The 21,890-nt window shown below is 37.3% G+C and overlaps 1 protein-coding gene across 1 annotated transcript; it reads left to right on the forward strand.

Annotated features, from left to right (window-relative positions):
- The first annotated feature begins 20,431 nt into the window (after window positions 1–20,431).
- Window positions 20,432–21,334, forward strand: LOC128989112 (ubiquitin-conjugating enzyme E2 Z-like). The gene has a single exon (XM_054410977.1). The coding sequence runs from the start codon at window positions 20,432–20,434 to the stop codon at window positions 21,242–21,244; it is 813 nt and encodes a 270-aa protein (XP_054266952.1). The 3' UTR covers window positions 21,245–21,334.
- The last annotated feature ends 556 nt before the right edge of the window (window positions 21,335–21,890 follow it).

Raw genomic sequence — 21,890 nt, forward strand, 5'->3', positions numbered from 1 at the left:
CTGTACGCGCGCTTAATTTAAAATCAATTCAGACAAATGAAAATTCGCTTAGTCGGCAGGTTTGCTGCGGCGGGGGTATTTAGTCTTTCATTGCCTGTATTGATTGTTTTTTTTTTTTTTTTTTTGTCTGCATTGCCTGTTATTATTGTCTGTTGTTTTTATTGAATATCATACTTAACCAACGTTTTTTTTTCAAGTTCAGTTTTGTTTGATATAATTGTATTAGTAATGTAGTGTCGTTGCAAATTATGCCATCTTGTAATTGATTATGCTAACTACTATTGTATAAATGGTGTTACCGTGAATAAATAAATAAATAAATAAACTTCGCCCATCGTGACACTCACCAGCGGTGTACGGGAAACGCAGAACTAATAACAATCACTAACAATACAACAATGAATGTTTCGATAATAACAATGCATGTTGCAATTATTTGTAATCGAATAAATTGTAATTGATTTATGATGACCTCAAATCAGAAGTATCATCAAGAACGATCTTTTTAGTACTACCTAGTACGATAACGATCATCAAACATATTTTATCATCCAAAGACTAAACTAATAAATTTTGAATCTCAACGCATTTGTGGTTTTTAAAGCGAAATGACGAAAATTAAATGTTTAATTCTTACCACTGGGAAAGAAATTTAAATTTAATTTTTATTAGTGTGGCATTTAGCATGAGCACCAACAAGATTTTTTTTAATAGTGGCGTCTTCAAGATGTTGTTTGTTATTATTAGTTATAATTTTAGCGGATTTACCTATAGGGAAGTAGCTATTGCCATAGGTCTTGTGCCGTGTGTACGTGCTCAACGCTCAACGGCACAGTTTTAGTTGTTGGGAAGTTGGTACTCACTGGCTGCGTCTGCCGGACGTTTCGTCTAGTAACATTTTTGTGTCAACCGTTTCTCAATATTTTCGGGGTTTGAGAGTTTCCCAAATATGGGGTTCAATTTCCGGCTGAGTTTTCCTTTTGAGAACCCTACCGATTTTCTTCGTAGGCCGTTTTCACCAAGCACAAGAATGGAGTGTGTTTTTGGCTAGAGTTTCATCATCCACGGGTAAGTTGAGTTCGCCAGGCCAAGTCCTCGCTTATTTCATTTGTTTCATTTTTCCTGTTTCACTATTGTTCAGAAATGTTTTCCAGAGTTGTATTAATGTCAATTGAACTGTTTTCTGAGAGTTTCGAGTCCATCTAGATAACACAATGTGCATTCCTCGTTAAGTTAACTTTGTCAGTAACTTACAAGTAATATTTTAAGGTGAGCCTATTTTCATGTTTGAGGTTAAAATATCAAGTTAGTAAAGCGTTAATATTATTTCTGTGTCATTTTGAGTCATTTGTGTAATTTTTGTGTTTTATTGTGAGCTGGAATGGACCCAATCATGTTAAAAGTTTCTAAAGTAGTTTTAACTTTGTATGTGCTAGTAACTATTTTGCTAGCCTAAATATTTGCTCTGATCAATTCTAGTAGCCTAGCCAAGAGAATGACCTTTTTAAAAATCAATTTTGTTTGTCCTTTACCTTGTGAACAGTAAGCAAGCACATTCATGCATTTTTATTCATGTGAGATCATGTTGCTATTCTCCAAAAAAACCATGTTTATTAAGCTAGCCTATGCGAGAACAACTTTGTAAAAATGTGGTCGCTGACTGCAGGTAAAGATAATGTTTTGCGCTCTTTTGATTTATTCAGGCCTAGTGCAAACTATATAAATGGACTCTGGGACATGCTAGCCTTAATTAGACCAGGTCAGTGATCTATACTTTGTATCAGGGTCGGTGACTCCGTCTGAAGCCTGCCACCATTAGAAGGCTAACAGATTTTCACATGAGCATTCTCCTGAACTGATGGGACTGCGCCGTACCACTTCCGTACCCAACGAACTATACTACTATACAACGGGGCGTAGGTAAGCTGCTCCCCCGTACCTGGGACGCCAGCGAGTGCGTCGTGCAAAATGCTTGTCTTGACTGTACTCTTCCATTCCTTACCTAATCTCTTAATCCCTTCCTTGCGGTTGTGAGTAAACTGTTCTCCCTTGGCTGTTGCATACATTTGATTGTTCACTATAAAAAATATGTTCATTATGAAAAATAAAATATACTAGTTAACAATATAGAAAAATCGATATTCTCCATTTAAAATCAACACTGTACTTTCCAAAGCAAACATTATAATAAACCCTTGAAAATAATTAAACTTTCTTTATAATCAATAATACTAAATGAAAAAATAAAAACTCATTTTAAAAACACGTACTAGTTACTGTATCAATATAGAAATAATACTATTTACTCGAGTTTCTTGGAATACTTTACCTACGACCGGTTTTTAATTACTAATAATCACTAAACCCGATTTCCAGAAGAGGTTATGTTTTTGTTTATGTATAATCTCTCATTGCCACTGACATAGATGCGACGACTCGTTGTACCAATTACTAAATACACCTATCGTTAACATTTCAATTGGTAAAAAGATGGTTAGTTAAAGTTCGAAGCATTACAATAATTATTTAACTTTTTTTAAATTATTTTAATTTTTCTCTTAATTCTTGACCCTCATTGGTCAAGTAATGTTCCCGTGTAGTTAACTAAAATAAACTGATACATTGCCCGAGTAGTTAACTAAAACTATGATGTTATGTAAGTAACCAATGCTGTTATGTGAAACTTTTTAATTTTAAGAACTGAACTGTAACGGCATTTAAAAAAACGGTTGTAGGTAAAATATCAAAATCAACTCTTGAAAATGATTAAGGTTTGTCACATGTACGAAGCATGAACGAAGTCCGTCATTTTTTTGCGAATCGCAAATTTGCGAAATTTTTAGCAATTTGAACGAAGTATTTCCGCGAAATCGCACCACTCAAATAACGTTCTCTTGCAAGGTTTACTTAGTTTTTTCTCTTCCTGTACTGTTTCCCTCCATTCACCCGTGGCTTGTCTTTCACACTATTGATCTTAACATACTTGGAATGACACCAGCTCACTCACAAAGGGTAAACACATACAAATATTCTATAACAAAATACCGAGTATATCATAATAGTAACTCATTATCTTGTAGGTATAAAAATCAATAGTGTTTATCAATGTTATTAATAATTTTGCCTTTAAGGATACCAAAATTAAAGGTTATACACGCGTACTTACAGTAACTGTTAACACGGCATCTACGGTTCTACTACCGTTGGTACGGTCATAATACTTTAGATCCATTAAGGAAATTTGTAAACAAGTTAACAACTCTGGGTCAGATGAAATCTGCAACCAAAGGTAAGTACAGTGGTCACCCATTGCAGATTGAATCTTCTTAAAAAGAACTTCATATGTTGTTTCCTTCTTATCAGGAAGTAGGGTAAACAGAAGTGGGATGTAGTGTCCATTCTTCGCTGCAAAAATTGTAAACATCTGCTTGAAATTGTCACAGCAATAGTTGAAGGTTCCATCCATTAGCAAAGTCGCTGTCTTTTAGCATTTCTATATTTCTCTCTGTTCCCAATATCACAATTTTATTTTACTTATCGTTGTCTAATAGAAAGTTCTCTCCCCGGCCGGTTTCAATGTTTATACTATCCAGCGCCAGTTGAGTTTGAAGTAAAGTTTTAGGTAGAGGAGGCAAAGATTTTCTTCTCGCATTGTAAATATTCTTCCTGACCTTCAAGATATCTTTTTCATTGACTGTTTCCTTTCCACTACTTAATTCTAATTCCAATTTAATGATTTTCTCGGGTTTCTCAAACAACTGTTCTGTTGCTTTTCTTTTGCAGCTATTTGCAAGCCATTATTCTTGATATCGCTTGGACTGAATATTTGCTTTCGTCGGGGTCATGGTTATGCTGTAGATTGTGCTCTAGTTTGTCAGTTGTTTCCGCGGGAGTACCGCGCACGGACGTTTTACCTCAGACATACCACACAAAATCAATTGTTTTCGTATTATGTTATCACCCGAAGATGCATGATTGTTTTCCGTGCGAAAAGAATGTTTACGGTGCAAATTTAATGTTTACTATCATATTTTTTATGTTGTCGACGTAAACAAACAAACATTATTTGTAATTGTTTGATAAACAGTTTCAATTTGGAACAACCAAAACTGTACAATCAATGTAAATTTGGACTCGTTATATAAAGCCTAGGTAAAAAATGTCATTAGTTTTGAAGTTTTCGTAACTGGATTAAAGAAATTCAGTATTCCTATGAATGTTTTTATTTTAAAAGTAATTAGTCTTTGTAGTGTACCGAAAAATAACGTTGAAAACAAAATTGAAAGTGAATAGTTTAGTCTCAACCATATTAAAAAAATTAAATTACTTCTAAAAACAGTTTGCTACAAAAACTTTACAAGTCCTAGGTAAGATGTAATTATTATGTAAAACAAATTGTGATGAAAATCATCCCAAAACTCCCGCCGAGGGCATGGTACTTTCGGTGTGGCATGGCTCAAAAACCAAATTTGATAACGCACTATTTGCGTAGTGGTACGACAATCATTGTAGCATAGTGTTTGTAAACTAGAATGGGTTGCTGTAATTTATTTGTTACCTTTCAATCAATCAATTTATTTATTGAACTATAATGAATACATGCATATTATACAATAGGTGCAAAAACCATACAAGGCTTGTCTGCACCAACATATTATGAAAAACATTTTTAGTTAATTAATATATAAAGTTTAGTTCAATCAGCAATCAACACAGTTCTATGAGTGTCCTAACGTGTTCCATTGAGAGTTACATGCATAAATATATTACAAAAAACCACTGATATTTAAATCCAAATCTCATGAAAATAACAATAAATAAATAACAATAAATAAATAGTATTACTAAGAAACAATGAGAAACAGCACAATAGACTATAACAAATAAATAACAATATCTTATAAAATTTATAAATCTAACAAAACAGAAACAAATATAGCCAACACCTGAAACAAGCATATAAATAGATAATAATTTAAACATTCAGATAACATTCACTGACAGAAATACCAGTATCTATATTAAACCACTCCACATTCTTTCTTTCAGACTAGTTTTAAAAGCTCAACTTATTACTTACATTCTATTACACAATTTAACTCTAACTAGTCTGTAACTCAATAGTTTAGTGAACGTATATCAAATTTATGCAACAGCCAAGGGAGAACAGTTTACTTACACCCGCAAGGAAGGGTTTAAGAGATTAGGTAAGGAATGGAAGAGTACAGTCAAGACAAGCATTTTGCACGACGCACTCGCTGGCGTCCCAGGCACGGGGGAGCAGCTTACCACCTCCCGGTCTTCCCATACAACGTAGTATAGTTCGTTGGCCGTACCCGCTGATAGCGATGCCTACACCTACTCCGGCCTAATACCGTGCTGACGTGTCTGGGGGGTGGCCATCCTGTACTCGGCCCAACTTCTACCTCCTGCTTCCTGGGATCCAACAAGATTTTACGGCCAGGTCAGTCCAGTCCATTTAGACAGTCTCATCCATCATGAAGAAATTTTAGTCAACATCAACGTTTTGATTTATAATAAAATCCTGTAATCTTTTTACCGGCAATTTAACTAGGCTTTCTACTCAAAATTTAACTTTTATATTTCATTTAAATTTTAATTCTGTTTAAAATGTTTTATAATTTTCCCTTTCAATTTATTTCATACTTTTAATTCTATATATATATATATATATATATATATATATATATATATATATTTTGAATGAATAAATTTATATTTGTGTCCAGCCAGCTCTTGTGTTGTTATTCACCCTGTTGGCTTCACCCTTTTAAGCAATGGAGTTGGGACTTCCGTCACAGTCTCATGGTGGGACTTGAGTCCGGGACCGATTTACTTCTTCATTTTGTCCACAGAGGCCAAAAACACTACTCGTTTAAATCTTTGACTTCTTTTATGACCTTTACCTTTGCCATAAACACTTGCCTTTCTGCAATATTATTTTGTCTGAAGTTCATTTTCATTTTAGGTATTTCTTACTAAGGTTCAACTTATGGTCAATAAAGATATCTTTTCGTGAAAGTAAAAATAGTTATACTTTCAATTTAAGTGCAATGCCTAGTAAAACTGTAAGTGTTTGAACACTAAAAAGCTAAATTTCCAGTTATTATATTTAGGACCCAAAAATGCATTTTTTTTACCAAAATAATAGCCGCAAATCTAAATCTTTGCCATTTAGAAAATGTTAGAATAATATTAGTCCAAATAGTCAAATATAAAAATAAACTATTGATGGTATTGTATTATCATACGTCCATCAGAAGGTTTTGACTTTAGCGTTGTTAAAAGTGTTGAATAATACATCAGATTAAGTCTTGTATCTGAGTCTACTAATGCGTGATGTAAATTTCAGAATGCATAAAATATCGTTTGACTCGTCAAATCCTTTATCTGCTGTGAGTTCGTTTATCGAAAAGAGATTGATATTTAGGCACCAAAACAATAATAATTAAAAAATCCGTTTGACCATAATTATCTATGTATATAAAATCCAATGTATGTTTGTATATTTGTATGTTTGTCCTTTATGGACTCCAAAACCGCTCGACAGATTGTAATGAAACTTTCAGGTATTATTAAGCATTATTCAAGGATGGTTTGTGTGAAGTTTGGTGCAGATCCGTCAATAGGGCTCCGCCCGAGTGGCTCTGGAGTTTTCCATGTTAACCTTATGAGTACTCATATTTAAATGGAATTAAAGAATCTTAACAGCTGGTGCAACTAAACAATTTGATTCTGTGATGTTCAATAGCATTAAAAAGTTAATAGGTTTACCAAACAGGGTGCAGCACTATATTTATTTTTAATTTATGAGAACAGTTAATTTGCAACCAAAAGGTGAGCGAGCGTAGCGAACGAACTTCAACCTGGAGGCGAGTTAGCGTAGTGAACGAGCTAACCTGAAGGCAAGTGAGCGCAGCGAACGAGCTCCAACCTAAAGGTGAGTGAGCGTAGCGAACGAACTTCAACCAGGACGTGATTGAGCCATGCGAACGAGCTCATCTTGAAAATGAACGAGCATGTGACATAAAACCACAATAGGACAGGACGACGTCTGTCGGGCCAGCTAGTTATTTATATTTTTCTGTGCATTTCCAAATCTACAGTCAAAAATAGCTTTACCCAACCCGCCTTGTTAAACTTTTCTATCCTAAGCGTGATGTAAACATCTTCTTTACTTCACTCGGTGAAGTAAAGTTTCAAAAACTCACTCGGTGAAGTAATGAAACGTTTCAAATATCATTGAGTGCTCGACATAATAAAATATACCTCTATAAAGAGCTATATAGCTCTATAAATAAAATAAAATAAAATAAAAGCTAACGATGTTCAACGCCAGAAATCAGCTGTGCGCTTGAGGCCGCGGCTCCACTTGCCGTAGATTGCCGCGCTGCAAATTGTAGCCGGTCAGTTGAAGAAATGGGCGTTATTGAACAAATGTTATTGTTATACTTTAAAGTATTAACCTACGACCGTTTTTTTAAGTAGCCATTTCAGTTCAGTTCTTAGAAATGAAAAGTTTCACTTAACAGCTGTTTACTTTCATAACAGCATAGTTTCATTTCATAACAGCATAGTTTCATTTCATGACAGCATAGTTTTTCTCATAACAACAGGGGTAACGGACCACTGAGGTTCAAGGATTGAGAGAAAAGAAGTAAAATTTTAATGCTTTGAACGTCAATTAAACAGCTGATCAGCTGATCAGTTGACAGTTTTAATTGTTGATCCGACTTGTTCCTGTTGATACTCGCGCATTCTTAACCTAAGTTGTTGGAAGTTAAAGGAAGGTAGATTAAACTGATTTAAAAATGTCAATTAGTGAAAGTGAAGTTGACGAGATGGAAATGAGAGCACAAACCGTTTGTGCGAACATTTTGCCACCGAAATCGAAACAAAGGTATGAAATTACATACCAGCAATTCATTAAATGGACGAAATAACAAACGAAACAAACCTGATACATTATTTACGGTAAGAATGCTGCTACCAGAACCTATTCCCTGAAAAATTTAACGTATTTTAACGAAGTTTTACAAACACGTAAATTACATGAAATCAGCTGATTATACAATAAGTCGTTGCATCACAGTGGCAATGACAATAAACTAAAACATAACCTCTCTAAGAATTTATGAGTAGTGATTGATGGTAATTAAAATCCAGATTGTTGGTAATTAAAATACCCTCGCCGCAGCAAACCTGCAGACTAAGGGAATTTCCATTAACCTGATTTGATTTACACTAAAATGCCTCCATAAAAATATCACATTTATTTCATATTTAAATATAATTAGTTTAACGAGTAGTTAGGTTTGCTGCAACAGGGAGGGTAAAAGTGTTTGTTTTTTTTTGTAAAATGTCAATAGTTTAGTAAGAAATGAAAGTATTTTCCAAACTCGATAAAATCATGTTCATAACAAGCAAACTACAACAGTTGACTTATTCTCCATAAGAATAACATGGGAATTTTTAATTTACGATTTTTTGTAATTATCTCCGTAACCATTAGGCGCACAACAACGCTTCAATATACAAAATTATTTGTTTTTTTTTTAGTTCTACAAAATGGTTTGGAAAGAAATTACTAAATTTTAAAATTTTAGGGTCAAAAATGGGAAAAACCAATTTTTTCCCCATAAAACCCCTGTTCCCATGGTCCGATCATGCTGGTTCGCGAACTCGTTCGAATAAATGTAGGTTTACACGTTTATACCAAATTTCATCAAAATCAGATCATTTTGCTCGAGTTATCGCACTAATGGACACACACACACACACACACACACACACATATATATATATATACAGGGTGAGTTTTAAATGAGTCCCCCCCCTAATTTTTTCTACATTTCTTAAGATATCAACTCCGGACCACGTCGGATCATTGTAGAGTAGAAAGTACTTCATTTTGACTAGGTGTAAATTTTTGGCCGCCATCTTGGATCCGCCATATTGGATACAAAGTTTTTTTTTCTAATGTAAAGGTAGGGTTGTGACCCATCGTTTTAAACTACATACGATGCTGCAATCCGTTTTTAAAAATCTTGATGCATTCTAATGTCATGAGAACTTTTTATAACATTATTTTTAGCCCATTTTAACATTGTGCATTTAGAAACTAAGAACATAATCGCAAAATTGTGCTAGATAAATATTTATGTATATTATGTGGTGTATACTTATCTTTATCTAGCATTTGCATGGGAAAGCCAGTCACGTAAAATTTGTGCTGCTAAGCCAGTCACTATATTTTACCGCATACCACTGGAATCCAGTCACTGAAAATCCACCGGGTATCCCGTCACTTCAGTCACTTTCACCCCTGCCCTTCTACTTTGTAATATTTATTTGTTCTACAAGCTTGAAAATCCGCACCTCAAACAAACGGATTATGCTTCAGGCATTGAGCACTTTCATAACCAATCTTTCGCACTTCATTTTAATTAGTTGTCTTCCAGATTACTTAACAATTACTATTCTACAGATTAAATACCTAAATGCCAATGTAATCTTTGGTCGTCTTAACGGTCGTCCTGCCAACTGTGGATACAAATATGTACCGAGCTAATTCGTAAGCGCAAGATGGAAAGTTATTGCTTTATAGTGGCACAATTAGGCCTATTGTTGAGTCCTTGGAGGCAAGCGGCCATCTTGGATAATTTCAAATAGCTGCAAAATTTATCGTCCAAAAATATTTTTTCATGTTTTTTTTAACACTAAAGAGCTTATAATTTAAATAGCTAGTATACTGTGGGATTAGAAATGTTCTTTGTAGTTTTGATTATTCTCCAAAGGAGTCCATAAAAAAAGCTAACGGTCACGGTCATCTTAGAAAAAGGCCAACTAATACGAAAACAATAACCTCTGTTGCGCAAGCCGTATCACACAAATAGTTTTCCCGCCTCAAACAATCAAAGGCGCGTGGAACAAGGCAAAATTCTTGTCTCTCTTGCGGCGAGAGGTCGGGGCGAGCCTAAACGGGTTCCATTGATGGGCTACCGACCGACCTGGGGTAGCGACTAGCGAGCCACTTACTTACTTACTTACTGCTGGGGCGCTACAAATCGCAGTCGATTCTTCGCCTCGTAGATCAGCCTCTTCCACGCTTCTCTGTCCGCTGCCATCTCCACTGTCCCTCCACACTGACTCACATCTCTCTTAACTTGGTCATACCATCTCATTTTTGGTCTACCCAGTGGACGCTTTCCAGTTGGTACAGCAGAACATACTTCCTTCAGTCTTGTTCCTTCTTCCCTTCGCAATACATGACCTAGCCAGCCTAATCTTTTTGCCTTTATCAAAGCTATTATATCAGGGTCCTGGTATAACGCTCGTAGCTCTCTGTTTTTTCTAATCCGCCATTCTCCTTCTTCGTTTACTGGGCCGAATATTTTTCTTAGGACCTTGTTTTCAAAAACAATCAAGCGTCCTTCATTTCTCTTGGATAGGACCCAGGTCTCGCTTCCATACAATAATACTGGTTGAATAATGGTTTTATATATTCTTATTTTTGTATCAGATGATAGGAGTCTTGATGACAGTAGCTTCATACATGCACCTAAACATTTATTGGCATTTGCTAATTTACTTAATATTTCTGTATCTTCCATGTTAAAGCTATTTACAGTAACTCCTAAGTATTTAAAGCTTTCTACTGGTTCAATTAAATAGTTGGCTATATTGAAATTGGTGCCTCTATTGATGGGATGTCGTCCAAACTTTATTATTTTGGTTTTTTCCTCATTTAGTTCCAAACCCACTTTTTTACATTCTTGAATAAACTTGTCGGCTAGAAAACACAAATCCTCCGACTTTTCAGCCAATATCACCACATCATCTGCAAAGGCCATGACATTTAAGTCTACACCCAATTTTAGGCCCCTCTTTAGATTTTTTACTTTTTGCAGAGCTTCTTCAATCGCTATGTTGAAAAGAGTAGGGGAAATCCCGTCCCCTTGTCTCACTCCTGTATTTATACTAAAGCTCTCCGACATTTCTCCATCTACCTTTACTTTCGCTTTTGATTCGTCAACACATAATCTTGTCAAATTTATTAACTTTTTAGGTATGCCATGTTTTTCCATTTTCCTATATAAGGTCCTTCGATCAATGCTGTCGTAAGCTTTCTTGAAGTCAATAAATATCCCATAAAAACTCTTATTATATTCATAATATTTTGAGATTCCCTGTTTAAGCAAAAATATTTGGTCTACTGTCGATCTACCTTTCATAAAGCCGGCTTGTTGATCCTCAATTATTGATTCTGTGTACGGATTTAGTCTCATTAATAGAATTTTTGAGAATATTTTATATACTGTGTTTAGAAGTGAGATACCTCTGTAGTTTGAGCAAGACTGTTTGTCACCTTTCTTATGTAATGGAATTATTATCGCTTCTGCCCACTCCTCTGGTATTATTTCATTATTCCATACATTTGTTAAAAGGCTATGAATTTCTTTGATTAGGACTTTTCTACCACTTCTAATTACTTCCGTTGTGATTCCGTCCTCTCCAGGGGCTTTATTGCATTTGAGTAACCTAATTGCTTCTTCTACTTCCTGTTCTGAGGGTGGTAAAACATTTGGTTCAACATTGTGGTAGCTTAGATTTTCTTCTATGTCTCTAATTGTCGGTCCATCACAGTTTAGAAGTTCTTCAAAATAGTCTTTCCATACTTTAATGCCTGATTCTTTATCTACTACTACATTTCCACTTTTATTTTTAACTCCATAGGTTCTTGCAGAGAAACCACTTTTGAAAAATCTAATTGTTCTATAAAAATCCCTGGTGTTGTTCGTGGTTCTGTCGTTTTCTGCTTTGGTCAGTTTTTGCTTAAGAAAGTTTCTTTTACATGTTTTAAGCATTTGTTTTGTATTTCTGTTAATTTCACAGTATTCTACTCTAAGCTGCTCTGATTTCCTCTTCTCTTCTTCATTGTCAGCTCTCCTGCTTGCAATCCATTTGATCTTGATTTCTCTTCTTCTGTTTACCAAAGTTTGGCACTCGTCCGAGAACCATGGATTTTTCTTAGTCTTCTTTTTCTTACCACACACTTCTTTAAGTGTATTGTTAACCTCTCCTTGAATTCTCTTCCATTGTTTTTGGACAAGATTTGGTTCTGTTATTGCCACTGGATGGTTAAAAGGTTCGGTCGATTATTTCCATCTTATTGCTGGTTCTCGAGCTTTTTGAGCTCGTTGTACAGTGAAATCTTACTTCCCTATTTTATATAGCCACAATCGAAGCGATTTTTACAAGAAAGAATGAAGATATAGACTCAGTGATTTGTGCGTACTTAATCAAATCATGTTCCTTGATTGTTTATCCTGTTGTTTATCCTGTTATCTTCTTGAAGAATGTAGATAACAGAATGTTAAACGATGTCAGCTGTAAATGCTGTCAATGCAGTGCTTTGATTTCGCGGTCCAAAAGGTAGAAACGATTCGAATTGTGAAACTTTTTATTTTTGCTACGAGCCTGTTAATTAGAGATTGTGACTTTCTTAATTTAAGGAAGTAAACGTATTAACATGACGTGTTTGGAGTGGGATTTGAAATATGTGACGTGTATAAAACTTTTTCTCTTCAAAATCCATTCCGATGTAAAACACGGGTACGGCAGCTAGGTTTATTAGAATTTAACAGTTTTTTATGATTAAAATTGTCCTCCAATGTTTAGAAATTATTTTTCCATGAAGTTGTTTAATGAATAAATAATTGTTTTCTCCCCCATTACATGTAATGACAGGAATGTTGAATCTAAGTGCTGAGCTTTGATTGATAAAACTACCAGAACTACCAGTTTCTATAAGAGCGTATGCATATACTCCATTTAATTGTACCGGGACTACAGCTTTACCCAAACACGATGGTACTGAGGCAATACAGTTTGACTGATGGACTGAGGCCTTTACTGTAGATGTCGGTGTTTTTGATTTTCTACATACCTTTTGTTAATGACCTTTAATGCCGAATCCTCTGCATATAGCTTCTTTAGCTGGACAAGCAGCTCTGTTGTGTTTCTTAAAGCCGCAGAAGTAACATGTCTGATTGAGTGAACATGCTATATTTTCTTGAGATGGATATGAGTCTGGTTCGGCAGCAGAAGGTTTTGGATCAGGACTAGACAAGTATCGATTCTTTTCACTAATAGGTTTTGAAGCTCCAGCGTTAATGGTTGGTAAACACTTCTCTAAGTTGTACTGTTCAGAATGATATTTAGCAAGTTCGAGTGATCTGGCTTGAGAAACTGCTTAATCCAAAGTCAAAGTAGAATTCTCCAACAATCGTTGACGAATATAAGGCAATAGCAAGCCATCAATGAATATGTCTCTGATGTATTCATCTCTACTAGATACAGCACTTAAAGCTTTAAAGTTACAATCCTTGGAAAGGTGCTTTAGAGATTCTACATAAGTATCATGTTCTCACCAGTCTCTTGTCTTCTGATTCTAAGTTTATGACGTGAGTAAATTTCATTGACAGGTTTCAAGTACAACTTTTTCAACACATCAATTGCTTGTTTGTATGTTTCACAGTCATTTACATACTCATAAACGGATGGTGAAATGAAATTGGTTAATACTTTAAGCCTCAGTTCTTCACAGATTTTACTAGTTTCAATTAAGTTTTCAAAAGTGTGAAACCAATGTTTCCAATCTTGACTTGCATTGACTTCATTTGGATTGGCATTAAATCTTTTAGGTCTAAGTACTCGTTCCATGAAAAAAAGATTGATGTATATTTTAATAAAATCTTCTTTGTTCAATAAATTGTTGTAGATTGAATGAATAAAACAATTGTAAAACGAAATTACCTTTAGTTAGGCTTTATTGAACAAAGAATCTAGCATGATATAAAAGTTTACAATACGAACCACCAAGATTCCACATCAATTTTTTATTGTGAATTTTTGTAACATCAAAGTAAACAAAAACAATTTCTAAACATTTGATCAGATGTTTCAATGTACAGATAGAAAGGAATTATATGACACCTTGTAAGCAAACAATCTAACAATGATATTTACTAAAACTTACAATAAGACAGTACAGTAGTAGGTCTAGCAGGGGAAAATAGTTATGATGAGTATACAAATAATGTGATATAGTGTGAGGAAGTTTCCTCCAGAGCACTAAGCCTTATCAAGGGTGGTAAGGGTCGATAAGTGAAAGACTCTGTATCTTACACTTCCATTTTATTCCATACTATCCTTATCCTAACACATATGTTTCTTTGTACAATCGTATATACATCTTGATCCTGGGTCCATAGTCCTCCTACCAGGCAGTGTCTCCGGGCTCGTATTCAGGGGTTGGGCAGAGGTTGGATCAAGTCTTGCTTGCGCCCTTACTGGCCCGGTGGTCTACGACACTCCTAAAAGATATCCGTGTGGGTCCGCGGTCTAGATCCTTGGCACCTTCACCCTGGAATCCTCGGTCCCCTAGCTGCTGCTCTCCACTGGAGACGGTTCTGGCTTTCCTGCACAGAAGTCAAGCTGGGCCGGTTTAATGTGCTACTGCTCTCCAATGGAGACGGTTCTGGCGTCACTTGCTCAGAAGTTAGCACTCTCTAGGCAGTCTACTCGGTCTGCAATCCGACGTAAACTCCGTCAACAATTAGCGTATACCTACGTATACGCTTTTTAAGGTGGTGGGGGACTCCAAAGTCCTCCCCTCCAGCTACGACTACGGACCCGCGGGCTCAACACGCCCATGCGAGGTATCGGGGGCTCAACACGCCCATGAGAGGGTGCCGGGGGCTCAACACGCCCGTCCGACGGTGCGGGGGCTCAACACGCCCGTCTAGCGTACCCGTGGCTCAACACGCCCATCAGGTAACTCGCGGGCTCAACACACCCATGCGAGGGTGCCGGGGGCTCAACACGCCCATGCGAGGGTGTCGGGGGCTCAACACGCCCGTCCGACGGTGCTAGGGGCTCAACATGCCCATCCAGCGGTATCCGGGGCTCAGCACGCCCATCAGACCCCACACCGGTGGCTCAGCACGCCCACCCGGCGGGGTCGGGCCCGCAGGCCCAACTGACTTCTCGGTGCTAAACACCCTGGTTAAGTGTTACCCGCCAAATGGTACCCAAGTGGTGGGGGTAGAGTACCTTACCTCCCCTTCGGAGTATCTTTCCCCTCCTTTAGAGTCATTTTGGTGTCTCCGAGTTTATATTCTGTGCTCGCTGCTCCGAGTACCTTTGTATCTTTAACCTAAAAATTCTCTTGGGAGTCAAAAACACTTCTTTACAATAGCATTGGCTTGAATGCAATAATGTTATGGACATCCTATCTATATAGATTAGCTATAGCTATGATTATTTATTTTTTAAAGTTATTGATTGAGTCTTTCACACAGTGTGCTATAATATGAAATTCTCATTTCTCGCCAACTTTCCTGTACTATGATAATCTTTGGTACGTAAACGATGTTTAAATAGCCCATTATAGTTATTGTTTAGTTTGGTTTACTTAAAGTCTTGGCAACCCGAAAGAAATATTTGATTAACATCAAAGAACTCTAACGATTGCCAAATGAATACGTTAATTTGTATTAAAAAATCTTTCTCCATTTAAAAGCTTAACACTAATTGTGTGTTTTTTTTTAGATCAGATCCAATAAGTCTCATAATAACCAACAACGTAACGACTGTAGTGAAAAATAACTAGGTGGCGTTCGCAGAGGCATCCACAAAATTGAGCGGAGTGGAGTCATCAAGGGTTCATATTATATTGTTTTGGTCATACTTCAGTTAAAACAGTAGTTTTTAATGCATGCGTGTGCGGATCTAAAGTAGCATTTTTAATATTTAGGGAGTAAAAATAGTTTTCCTACAGTCACCCGACAAAGTTGGCTTCCTTGTACTGTTTATAGTACAGAAAGCTGCTAATTGCTGCATATTTATACTTTGCCGTACGGTTTATACTTTGCCGTACGGTTTATACTTTGCCGCACATCAGGATTCCAACGAAACAACACAAAACAGCGTGGTTCCATTATGCACGTAATCCGTGTACGCTTGGAAATAGGTTGGCAACACTTAAAGATAATTATACTATGAGCAGCTGATTGACTATTATAACTACGATTTAACCTGTCATTTCGTGTTTATAGTTTCGGTATTTCTGAACTTTCTGGACTTTTCTTTTAAACGTTTTTAAAACCTTCCTACGATCTTAATAAACAAGAAAATACCTTTTAAGCATTTTTTTTAGGCGCAGAAACCACTTCAAATTACAAAAACATACGGAACTATATTCTCAAAACGCGGAGCACATTTCTTGCCGAGGAAAAATAGCGGAGTGATATGGCCCACGGGTACTACTTTCTCTATGGCACCATTTGTGTTGCCAGCTGAACCTAAAAACGTGTTGCATAGTGTTTGAAAGACTAATTATTTATAAGCTTTATAGTGACTGTAGGAAAAATATAATGTGTAACACGAGTGAAAAAGGCCTTTGCTGCACTCGAGATCATTCCACACTCGCCTGCAGCTCGTGCGTAAACATTGCTCTCGTGTGCAGCAAAGTGCCACTTTTACCACTAGTTACACAAATAGGTAACTATTTCAGCCTCTATGAAGTAAAAGTCAGCTGTTGTCAACTCAGTTGTAAATTTCAAATGTAAACTATTGCATGTATAGAAAATATATATCGATTCGTGCTTCGAAATCATTTTTAAATACAGTCTACAGTTCCTTCCCGTAGCATTTTAGCATTGCAGATACATTAATCCATTCCCAAACTCAACACTGCTCACCTTTACTACTTCCTTCACCACACCCTACGTCGTGGACCTGTTTCCCTCTCTTCCCATATCATTTTAGGATTGCAGATACATTAATGTAATTGCCAAAGACAGTTCCCACACTCTGCACTGCTAGCCTTACTACTACCTTCACAATTTACTACGTCATAAACCTGTTTCCTTCCTTTCTCATAGCATTTAAGTGTTACAGATACATTTATCTAACTGCCCAAACGGTTCCCCCACTCTGCACTGCCAGCCTTTACTTCTTCCTTCACCTCTTCCTACGTCGTGGGGCCTGTTTCCTTCCCTTCTCATAGCATTTTAGTATTGAGGATACATTAATCTAACTGCCACAGACGAATCTCAAACTATGCTGATGCTCATACTTTACTACTTCCTAAGCCACTTCCTACGTCGTGGACCTGTATTCATCACTTTCCAATGCATTTAAGTATTTTAGATACGTTAATCTAATTGCCACGACCATTTCCACACTCCGTACTGCTAGCCTTTACTACTTTTTTCACCATTCCCTATGTCGTGGGCAAGCTTCCATCCCTTCTCATGGTATTTCAGCATTACAGATACATTAAAACTGCTACAAACGGTTTCCAGTTCCCACACGCAACACTGCTCACCTTACTACTTCTTTCACCGCTTCCTACGTCACGGATCTATTTCCCTCTCTTCCCATAGCATCATAGGATTGCAAATACCTTAATATAATGGTCACAAACAGATCCCACACCCCAAACAGCTTGCCTTTACTACTTCCTTCACCACTTCCTAAGACGCGGACCTGTTTCCTTCCCTTCCAATAGCATTTTAGGATTGCAGATACCTTAATCTAATCGTCATAAACGGTTTCCACACTCCAGAATGCTCGGCTTTACTACTTCCTTCACCACGTCCTATATCGTGGACCTGTTTCCTCCCTTCTTATAGAATTTTAGGAATGCAGATACCTTAATCTAATCGTCATAAACAGTTTCTACACTCCAGACCGCTCGCCTTTACTACTTCCTTCACCACTTCTTACGTCGCGGACCTGTTTTCCTCCCTTCATACAGAATTTTAGGAATGCAGATAACTTAATCTAATCGTCATAAACAGTTTCCACACTCCAGACTGCTCACCTTTACTACTTCCTTCACCTTTTCCTACATCGCGGACCTATTTTTCTCCCTTCCCTTAGAATTTTAGGAATGCAGATACCTTATTTAATCTTATCGTCATAAACCGTTTCCATACTCCAGACTGCTCACCTTTACTACTTCCTTAACCACTTCATACGTCACGGACCCCAAGCTAGTGTCGTCATTTATCGTCATAAACAATTTCCACACCCCGGACAGCTCACCTTTACTACCTCCTTCACCACTCCTACGTCGCGGACCTCTTTTCCTCCCTTCCCACAGAATTTTAGGAATGCAGATACCTTAATTTAATCGTCATAAACAGTTTCCACACTCCAGACAGCTCGCCTTTAATACTTCCTTCACCACTCCTACGTCGCGGACCTGTTTTCCTCCCTTCTCGTAGAATTTTAGGAATGCAGATACCTTAATCTAATCGGCATAAACAGTTTCTACACTCCAGACCGCTCGCCTTTACTACTTCCTTCACCACTTCCTACGTCGCGGACCTGTTTTCCTCCCTTCCCACAGAATTTTAGGAATGCAGATACCTTAATATAATCGTCATAAACTGTTTCCACACTCCAGAATGCTCGCCTTTACTACTTCCTTCACCAGATCTTACGTCGCGGACCTGTTTTCCTCACTTCCCACAGAATTTTAGGAATGCAGATAACTTAATCTAATCGTCATAAACAGTTTCCACACTCCGGACAGCTCTCCTTTACTACTTCCTTCACTACTCCTACGTAGCGGACCTGTTTTCCTCCCTTCTCGTAGAATTTTAGGAATGCAGATACCTTAATCTAATCGGCATAAACAGTTTCTACACTCCAGACCGCTCGCCTTTACTACTTCCTTCACCACTTCCTACGTCGCGGACCTGTTTTCCTCCCTTCCCACAGAATTTTAGGAATGCAGATACCTTAATCTAATCGTCATAAACAGTTTCCACACTCCACAATGCTCGCCTTTACTACTTCCTTCACCACTTCATACGACGCGGACCTGTTTACTTCCCTTCCAATAGCATTTTAGGGTCGCAGATACCTTAATCTAATCGTAATAAACAGTTTCCACACTCCGGACAGCTCGCCTTTACTACTTCCTTTACCACCCCTACGTCGCGAACCTTTTTCCATCCCTTCCCATAGAATTTTAGGAATTCAGATACCTTAATCTAATCGTCATAAACAGATTCCACACTCCAGACTGCTCGCCATTACTACTTCCTTCACCTTTTCCTACGTCGCGGACCTGTTTTCCTCCCTTCCCTTAGAATTTTTGGAATGCAGATACCTTATTTAATCTTATCGTCATAAACCGTTTCCATACTCCAGACTGATCACCTTTACTACTTCCTTAACCACTTCATACGTCACGAACCCCAAGATAGTGTCGTCATTTATCGTCATAAACCGTTTCCACACTCCGGACAGCTCGCCTTTACTACTTCCTTCACCACTTCCTACGTCGCGGACCTGTTTTCCTCCCTTCCCACAGAATTTTTGGAATGCAGATAACTTAATTTAATCGTCATAAACAGTTTCCACACTCCAGACTGCTCGCCTTTACTACTTCCATCACCACTTCCTACGTCGTGGACCTGTTTTCCTCCCTTCCCATAGAATTTTAGGAATGCAAATACCTTAATCTAATCGTCATAAACAGTTTCCACACTCCAGACTGCTCGCCTTTACTACTTTTATTACCACTTCCTACGTCGCGGACCTGTTTTCCTCCCTTACCATAGAATTTTAGGAATGCAGATACCTTAATCTAATCGTCATAAACAGTGTCCACACTCCTGACTGCTCGCTTTTACTACTGTTGGCACTCACCGATATGGTCTTTATCACCATGCAAAATTTGAAAACGATTGATTCAGCCGTCTAGGAGGAGTTTGCGTATTACGAAATGCATATTAGACTTCTCATCCCATTGTAAATTTTGAAGCACGTTTTTCGTGTCTAGTTCATGTACGTGACACAAAGGCGCTAGTGTCGACGAAACTTTGTTTCTATTATTTTAGGGTTAATTTCTTGATTTGTGCTTTACTGTTTGGTTATATAACTAGGGGACAAGTTATTGTTTATGATTAGATCGTATTATTTGGTTAAACGAGGTTTTAAATGGCTGTAATAACGGGAAACAAATTGTAAACAAAACACGACCTCTACAGAAAACCGTACAGAACTAACAATAAAATTGGCTTCAGCTGTTCCATAAGGATGGGAAATCTACTAAGGGAGTATGTTTTATCTATAATATTAGTCGACGTATAAGAGCTTCGCTCGCTCCGCTCAAAAATATTTCTCCTAAAGTCTTGACCAATGAATGCTTAATACAATTTTTAAATCTTAAAAAACATATGTTTTGAAACATAAATACAATCAATAACAAATCCAACACACGTATTTTCAGTCTAAATGATTTAGCTCGAATCATTACTTGAGCAAAATACGCGTGCAAACTTCTTGTGCTAGCAAATCTTAACATTTCCCCAGAGTTACAATTATGGATTGGGACCCGTTTAATCGAAGAAAACAAAACACTCCTACAGAGGCCAATCCGTCTCTGAACTTGAGAAGAATCAAGCGTGACATTACCACGATACTCAACGACCCACCTCGAGGAGTCACTGCAGTAGTTGACGAGGACGACATGAACTACCTCCATTGTTTGATCAAAGGCACTGAAAACACCCCTTACGACGGGGGTTTCTTCTACTTTATCGTCTTTTTCCCTCCGAACTACCCTTTTGAACCTCCGAAAGTGAAGTTGATGACCACGGGTGGAGGAACAGTCAGATTCAACCCCAACCTCTACAGCAGTGGTAAAGTCTGCCTCAGCATCTTAGGTACGTGGAGTGGTCCAGGGTGGACTCCCGCTCAGAATATATCAAGCGTTCTCGTCACCATCCAGAGTATCATGAACGAGAATCCGTTGTACAACGAGCCCGGGTACCGACAGGACAAACACCCAAGGGAAGCGGACAAGTACAACGTATACATACAATATGTAACCTTCAGAGTCGCAGTTGTAGGAATGTTGGACAACGACTACTCAATCAACCTTCCACAACACCTACGTCAAGTTATGGAGAAGGACTTTCTCAACAACTATGAGTTATATGACAGCACAGTCACACAAAGATGCTGTCATAATGGAATGTTAGAATGTCGCTTTATTCGCAACTCAGTAAATATTAACTACAACAAGATAAAACGTAGAATGAAGAATATTCGTGAAAGACTTAATGTTAAGTACGCTGTGAGCATTGCTGTGTATAAAAATCCAGAAATCATAGTTATAGATGATTCTGACTAACTATTAAAAACTTTGTGTGAATAAAGGCTAATGAAAATTGAAACTTTTGCAAATACCCACTAGAGATTATGTATTTTTGTGTTTTATCATGGTAGCCTATGTTTTCCCATTTTTTTTTTAAAGGGTGGAGTAAAAACTGTTTGTTCAAACTATTGTTTTTGTATTATTTGATTATTAATCCATTAATACAATTTTCATGCCTTCTCACTTTCTTGTATCCTTTTTATCAGGAATATTCATTTTGAGGCATCTCTCAATCCCTACATTTTTAACATTGTACTAGGCCCTATACCTATGTGAATGGGACTCTTCTTATATTCTCAACAAGCTTCATGATTTTGGTTTTGTTGGAGGGAGCTTGACGTGAATGCAGTCTTTGTTCTAGGAGACCACTTAAGATATCCATTTTTAAGTCCTGTAAAAGTAAACTTTCAAATTCATTTCAAGATTCCTTAAGCAATATAGGTACATACTATTAAGTCTCATGGTAGAGCGCAGGATCTCGGTCCCTGAGTCCCCGTGTTCAAACCCCACCAAAAAACGCATTTTATTAAATTGATTGACCTGGCCTGAAGTTATGTGGACAATGGTTTTGGGCCAGAATCGATAGGAATTTAAAAAGTATCAGATTAGGTAGTCGTAAATC

The sequence above is a fragment of the Macrosteles quadrilineatus genome, unplaced genomic scaffold (assembly GCF_028750875.1).
Source record: "Macrosteles quadrilineatus isolate MER2022 unplaced genomic scaffold, UCM_ALF_1.0 Scaffold_3__2_contigs__length_128488019, whole genome shotgun sequence".
In the NCBI taxonomy this organism is placed as follows: Eukaryota; Metazoa; Arthropoda; class Insecta; order Hemiptera; family Cicadellidae; genus Macrosteles; species Macrosteles quadrilineatus.

What these genes read in the sequence shown, in the direction of transcription:
- LOC128989112 (XM_054410977.1), top strand. Translation starts at nt 20,432, where the DNA reads ATGGATTGGGACCCGTTTAATCGAAGAAAACAAAACACTCCTACAGAG.